Source organism: Mesitornis unicolor, unplaced genomic scaffold (assembly GCF_000695765.1).
Source record: "Mesitornis unicolor isolate BGI_N332 unplaced genomic scaffold, ASM69576v1 scaffold34709, whole genome shotgun sequence".
Lineage (NCBI taxonomy): Eukaryota > Metazoa > Chordata > Aves > Mesitornithiformes > Mesitornithidae > Mesitornis > Mesitornis unicolor.
Genome location: NW_010207432.1, coordinates 1 through 6,817, shown reverse-complemented (window position 1 = coordinate 6,817; position 6,817 = coordinate 1). Strand labels below are relative to the sequence as shown.

Below are 6,817 nucleotides of genomic sequence, written 5' to 3'. Positions count from 1 at the left end.
TTTCCCTACTGACTGGATCACTGAAATTATTCTGCATGGGCCATCTCATGTATTATGAAACACTGCAGAAACTTCCCACACCAGTGCAATACAACACAAGATGCTACAACACTCCAAACCCATTGCATTCAGTGCAATAGATGAGTGGTAAGACAGCTATATTCTTAAGAGGTCTCACTGCTTAGATTTCAAGGTGAAGACTGGCTTGTGACACATATGGATAAACTCTGCTGAAACTGTACACAACATTGCATGCTACCAGGCTGCGGTCTATGCAGAGGGCCTGTTTCATAGCAGTCAATATGAAAAAGCGTGGTCCATAGAGAGCATTAGCTGCTGGGCACCACTCAAGGTATCAGCTCTAATCTGTGGGATCCCAGTGAAGTTGGCATCCTGGTTACTTTAAACAAGAATTTGTCAGAGCAATGCAATCAACTGGGGATTAGGGACTTGGAAACTAGAGGAAGAGGATTTGCAACAGACATCCTGCTTTTGAAACTCATGTCTACTGAAGGAGCAGAGGCCAAATACACTGGCCTTCAGGCCACACGGCAAAGCCCATGTATTTATTCATCTATTCCCTGCAGAAAAGAGCTATAGCAGTTGATGAGTTTGTGGTTTGAGATCGCTTGCCAGTTTATTTTAATAGATCACAAAATTGAGAATATGCCCAGACACATTTCACAAACATTTTCATATGAATAGTTTGAGCACGCTTCAAAGCAAGTGCTATTTAGACAAAGGGAGCAAGTCCACAAGTCTCTCGGGGCTTGCTGTTTGTCTCCACAGACTCCAGACTACAGTGGTTTGTTTATGCTGGGCAGAGCTCCAGCCAGAAGAGCTATTTGTTTCTGATTGAGCCCTGACTGTGTAGACTTTGAAAAGAACAGAGTAAGTTGCTTTCTCTGCCCCAAACACACAGCCCAAGATCTATGGAAGGACAGAATGGGAAGACAGAGGCAGAGAGCAGAAGGTAGGAGTTACACCTCCAGCCTCGCCCTCCTTCATCCCTTTTTTTTGAGCTGCTGGAGCTGCACAACCACAAAGATATACAGAACTACTGGCATTCAGTCCCCTCCAGCCCTGAACTAGGCCAGACACCACATACTCAAGAGTGAACTAGTATACCCCAGTACTACCGCCAACAGAAGAGTTTTCTAGGAGTTTTCAGTCCAGCTACAAGAAAGGAACAGATTGCTTTTGGTAGGTGGCACTTCCTGTTTGGAAGCTCATTTGCAGGAAGAGACACTGTGTGTAACTACTTGTGGACGCTTATTCCAAAGACCACCTCCAACTTAATTTTTAGAAGTTGTCCACATGAGGTAAGTATATGAAGTAGTTTAAGTTCACTCTCCAGCTTGTTTTACAGAGAAATCTTTAACTACTTAAGCTCTTGAACAACCTGAGAAGTTTTGTGTTCAAGCTCTACTTTTCATAGAAGAGTCAAAGGAAAGCCTCAGATAGCCGAGGTAGACAAAAAACCCCAACCCTCCACAATGAAGGAATTAAATCCCTTACCAAGTGTTTTCCCTTCTTCTGAAAGGGGTTTCCCACCAAATCTTCCACATCCGTTTTTCTCAGACTCTGAGAAGCAAGCACATGAAGTCATTACCTTGCACTGTTCAGTGATTTCCTATCTATCCAATATAAACTACTGATGTTAATCTGAAAAGCCTAGAAGCCCCAAACACCCAGCCTTTCAAAAGCTACAATAAATTACCAGTATGGTACAGAGACAGTAGCCTTCCACATCATGAAAACAGACCTGTAGCTAGTTACTCCATTTTTAGTGCAATGGGAAGGTTACTTTAGAACTAGGTGAGCATGTGAGGGTAGACAGAAGAGCAGCTAAGGGGTGATCCCAAATGTACCTCTTTGGAAGTCCTGATGAAGGTCTCAAGCTTCTCAAGTTCCATATAGTCAGTAAACAGACTCCTGCAGGTCGTTTCATAATAGCTGGTAGCCTCAGAAGGCCTAGACAAGTGCTCCTCACAGGCCTGGAAGAAATACAGCTATTTAAAAGAGATCTTGAAATGAAAAAACATGGTAGGATGGAATAAAGATTCTGTTTTCTCAACCCATGGTTAAAAACATCTTCCTTACAGCCCCTTTGTATCTTTTGTTTTCTCCTATTGCAGATGCAGAGGAACAAAACAGCAAGATGTTCAATCTTATATGTATAATAATATAAGTAGTTATGTAATTTATTAACTTGTTCTCCATAAGGTGTGCTTTGAAATCAGAAATAAGTATTTGGAAGAGGAAGCCTCCAGCGCAGACAGAGCACAACAAAACACAGCAGGTGGAGTCACTTGTCCTGTTCTTTTCTCCTGCCTCGATCAGACTGAGGGATGGGAAGTTTCTGATACCTTTCAGTTACAGTTGAGGTGAAAATGTTTGAGTTGAGACATTCCAACGCCAGCTCTTAGAGGAACTGAATACTATGGACAAGTGACTTTTTTCAATATCCATAGTCTTCTAGGTAACCAATTAGAAGGCTACGTACAGAATGACTTCATAGACACAGCTGTACAACAGCAATGCTCAGTCTTCCTTCTTAATTCCTTTCCACAGGCACTTGCACACACCTGAGATGGTTTTGTCTTTACCCTCTGATGGGAAAGCCACATACTCCCTCTATGCCCACCAACAAGCTACCCAGCTTTTTCCTGGAAATGGTCATGCCCCTTGGTTAATAGCATTGCTCCATTAACTTCTCTAAAGCTGCTTTATTTACTAAGTGTGAAGACGGAAACCTTGATAACATCCTGCAGGGTGACTGCTGGTTTCATTGCCTCATCATCCAGCTTCAACATGAGGCACAGCAGTTTCTCCAAAGGCTGACTCAATTCTCGCTCCATTTGGCTGTCGATTCCCCAGTCCAGGGCTTCATAGATCACCATTCCCAAGTGCTCCAGTAGCTGCAGAGAGACCAAGGAAGCAGTGAAGCAGAAAGCATTATGGAGAACTTCACAGCTCCTGCTTCCCAGCCACACTTCTCCACTGCCCCTCAGGGCTGAGCACACCATGAATGAGAAAGGCCCTAAGGCAGCTAGATGCTTATCTGGTAGCCTGAGATACTTCCTAAATAAGCTCTTTTAAGATTTTAAAATGGCCTTACCTAGCACCTCTAACTTATCTTTTATAAAGACAAAATGACTGTAGGCTGTTCCACAGTAGGGGCAGTATCTGTGCATGTTGTTTCCCAGTCCCATTGTCTTACTTAAGATAAGATACTGTGTTTCATTTTCCAGATTGCAGAGGACTCACAGGGAACAGCAAATTTAAGCACCCTGATAGTTTCTAACAATATCTGCATCTCCTGAGCTATCATTCTACTACAGCAGGATTACACCTGCACATATATGAAGGTGAAGACACAGACTTACCTTGTCCTCTGACTGCTGAATGCTGCCAACATCTGAAAAAGAAAAAAGAGAGGTGAGAGAAGAAAAAGATAACTGCACAGGCATTGACAAACAGCTTTTAGAAACTCTACTGAGAGAGAAATAAGAATAATTCTTGGCAGTAAGGAAACAAATACCTTTGACTAACATCAGTCCCACCTGGGGAAAGTAGGCCTGTATTTGGGGACTCTTGGGAAGCAACACAGGATACTCATATTGTAAACATTAGCCTCAAACTAACAGCTGCTGGGTACTTGTTTTGTTTGCTAATAGATACCTAACCAAAAGGAAGGCTCTGGATCTTTGTCTCTATTCTTTATTAGCTACTCTTGTCCCTGAAGAGTCAGCCCAGCACTGACCTCTGCAGCAGGCAACCAAGCGGTGCATTAAACAAGCTTGTTGCAACTTGCTGGCTACACACAGTGACAGAAAAAGGAAACTGTTGATCATAGATCTGTCATGAGAGTTACTAAAACAAAGGAACCATACATTGGAAGATGAACAGAGCAGGGCATATAACAAAGCCTCAGACTATTTCAAATCACGTAAGTGGTAACAAACTTTCACCCCTGCTATTCCCTAGAAACACATGACTCACTTAAGCACAGTTAGAAACATTAGTAGCCTGTATCATCTGTATTACCATTCCTCTACAGTCCTTTGAAATGATGTATAAGCAGCAGAATAGCCTCATGACAACATACAGAGAGAGGGGAAGACAGAAAAAGGAAAATAATTCCCCACTTTGTCTCCACATTTCAGCCTGTTACAGGAACAGCCCTCAACATCCACAGCTACCTATGCTCTTACCAGACTTGTGGTACACCTTGAAGGAAGCTGTACCATCTGCATGGATAAAAATGCTTCCAGGACCTTTTATGAACACGGAATGGAGTGGTGGGCACAGCCCCTGAGCCAGCTGCTCCATTTTACTGCAACACTGAAAGCAGATAGCCCAGGCTTGCTCCTCACTTACAGAGCATTCAAAACACCTCAGAATCTCAGCTAGAGAGACCTTTGTGATGCTTTCCTTGTGCTGTAGAGACTCCATTTTCTCCTGTAACCCTCTCTTCTCCACTCTTAACCTAGAAAGCTTAACACCCTACCCATTTCCAGAACAGACAAGTGCTCACAGCAGCCTTTTATCTGTTCTGCTTCCCAGCTTGCTCTCACAGCTTCTCTTCCCTACAGGTGCGATGATTACTGCCAACTTTGCTCTATCTTTTTAAAGGGACACCGCTTTAATCTGTATTTGTATGAGACTCCTTGAAAGAAAACAGAAAGTATACAACAAAGTGGAATCTAAAGGAATGATAAGACTGTGCAAAACTCATGCTTAATTTAACCCCATTGTTTCTAACAAATATATGTAAGAAAAGAGTACATTCAACTTTAGGCAGAGAAGGAAGGAGGCAAGAAATAATATCTTTCATTCAGGGAAGAAGAAATCACAGAAGACCACAAAAATTCAATCCATTTGATGGGAACTATTCTGGGAGCACACATACACCGTATCAATCAACTGCACAGGGCACCTGCATCCACCACAGGCCTCCCTCCTGCCTGGCCTTGACCCTTTGGCCCTCACACAGCCCATCCCAAGGGCTGGAGCTGGAAGCAAGGCATGCAGGGACCAGACAGGCTGGGTGGGCACACAGGGCACAGACAGCAAGGCCCTTCCTTCTTCAAAATGCTGATAGGAACTACTACCGGTGTAAAGGAAGTTACTCAGCTTTTTTTGCACTTTGAGCTCTGTGTGTGTGATGGGAGGGGATAGTCACACTGTTAACCAGTACTAAAAGTGGCTGTGCTGAAGGGTGATAATTGCTGGCTCCACTACAGGGCAGAATCTTGTGTGTATTGTTAACCATACAGGTAACAAGAGGAGGTACACCCCACGGAAGCCTTGGAAGCACCTTGTTATATTGCTTAAGGGGCATGAAGTCAGAGAGAAGCCAGTCACTGGGTAATTTCCACTGATCAAAGTGTAAAGTTACACACTTTTTTTGTGATCAGAAGTCACACCCTTAAGCCAAGAGGCTCCTACTCCGTTTTAGCCCCCACTCTCTGGATCTGTGTGTAGTGTACCCTTATAGATAAGTGTGAAATGGCGTTGTAGCTTGATCTCAACTTCTAGTGAAAAACTAGCCTCTGTTCTGTCTCTATGGGTGTGCTAGTTTTTTGGCATTAGCCCGCTAGCACCTGATCCTGCGCGAGATTGTCATAAACCTGGTATCTACTCTCCGTGTGCAGTATTGGCTTATTGCACACCAACTCCATTTGTGCGACAACAGCACGGCTTGTGATGGGGGTCATTCCCTGAAGAACGCTGTTGCTGCCACAGTGCCTGAAGGGCATCGCAGCCTGCTGCTGCACTGGCTCTGAGCAGCCCCAGCTCTCCAGGCAGAAACTGAAGGAATGTGAGGCTTCAAAAGAAAAGTGAGAGTAACATCCATCATTTCTATGTCCTTCTCATTGATGACATTTTGGGAATGACGTATGTCAGAGTCAGGTCCTGGACCTTGGAGATGCTCGGTGTCACCAGGCCATTTTGTTATAGTCACATGAAAATTTTGGCTGATTGGGGTGAGTATTTGTTTCAGCAATAGAGCTAAAAGAGCACTTTGACGGATCAAGATAATTAAATTTGAGAAGAAACTTCTTCTCAGTGAGGGTGACAGAGCACTGGACCAGGCTGCCCAGAGAGGTTGTGGAGTCTCCTTCTCTGGAGACATTCAAAACCCGCCTGGACGCCTTCCTGTGCAACCTCATCTAGGTGTTCCTGCTCCGGCAGGGGGATTGGACTAGATGATCTTTTGAGGTCCCTTCCAAACCCTAACGTTCTGTGATTCTGTGATTCTGTGAAAGTGGGTTAATGATTATGTAGTTAGAATAGGTATTTGTTTAAAATCTAGAGTTAAGAAAAATTACAAGATATGTCTGTATAAGCACCGGAGAAAGCAAGTACCATGCATGAGAAGAACTAGACAATGGCTGTGGTCAGACCACCATGAGAATGGACCGAAACTTTTGGGAGAATGGACTGAAAGTTTTTGATAAATTATAGGGGTAATCGTGGCGTGATAGTAGGGAACCAATCAAATAAACAGGGATCGTCTTATGCATGCTTATATGATTTTGCTTTGTTAAAAATGTATAAATAGGCTGTGAAAATGTATGAGCGGCGGAGCAAACCTTTGAGGGGCTACCCTCTGTGTTCCCCAGCACTGCAAATAAAAGAAGTGCCTGCCTGTCTGCAACTGCGTAGATAAGTTTTTCTCGTCGTGATTGCCACCCCATCAACAGGTTGATGGGTGCTCACAGGCAACACCGCCCACCACGGCCTGGGGCTTGCGGCTGGGCCGAATCTCCTGGGCTGCCCCATGGCCTTTACCTTGCCCGAGGCATCA

At 44.1% G+C, this 6,817-nt stretch overlaps 1 protein-coding gene across 1 annotated transcript in view; it reads right to left on the bottom strand.

Moving 5' to 3' along the window:
• The window catches only part of LOC104546676 (protein spire homolog 1-like), a gene marked incomplete at its 3' end in the record, with an annotated part of 15,462 nt that extends 11,004 nt beyond the window's left edge, over positions 1–4,458 (bottom strand). The window contains 5 exon segments of the mRNA XM_010192113.1: positions 1,519–1,584; positions 1,872–1,997; positions 2,757–2,921; positions 3,390–3,421; positions 4,218–4,458. Of these exon segments, the coding sequence (XP_010190415.1) occupies positions 1,519–1,584; positions 1,872–1,997; positions 2,757–2,921; positions 3,390–3,421; positions 4,218–4,458 (630 nt within the window).
• Between the last annotated feature and the right edge of the window lie 2,359 nt (positions 4,459–6,817).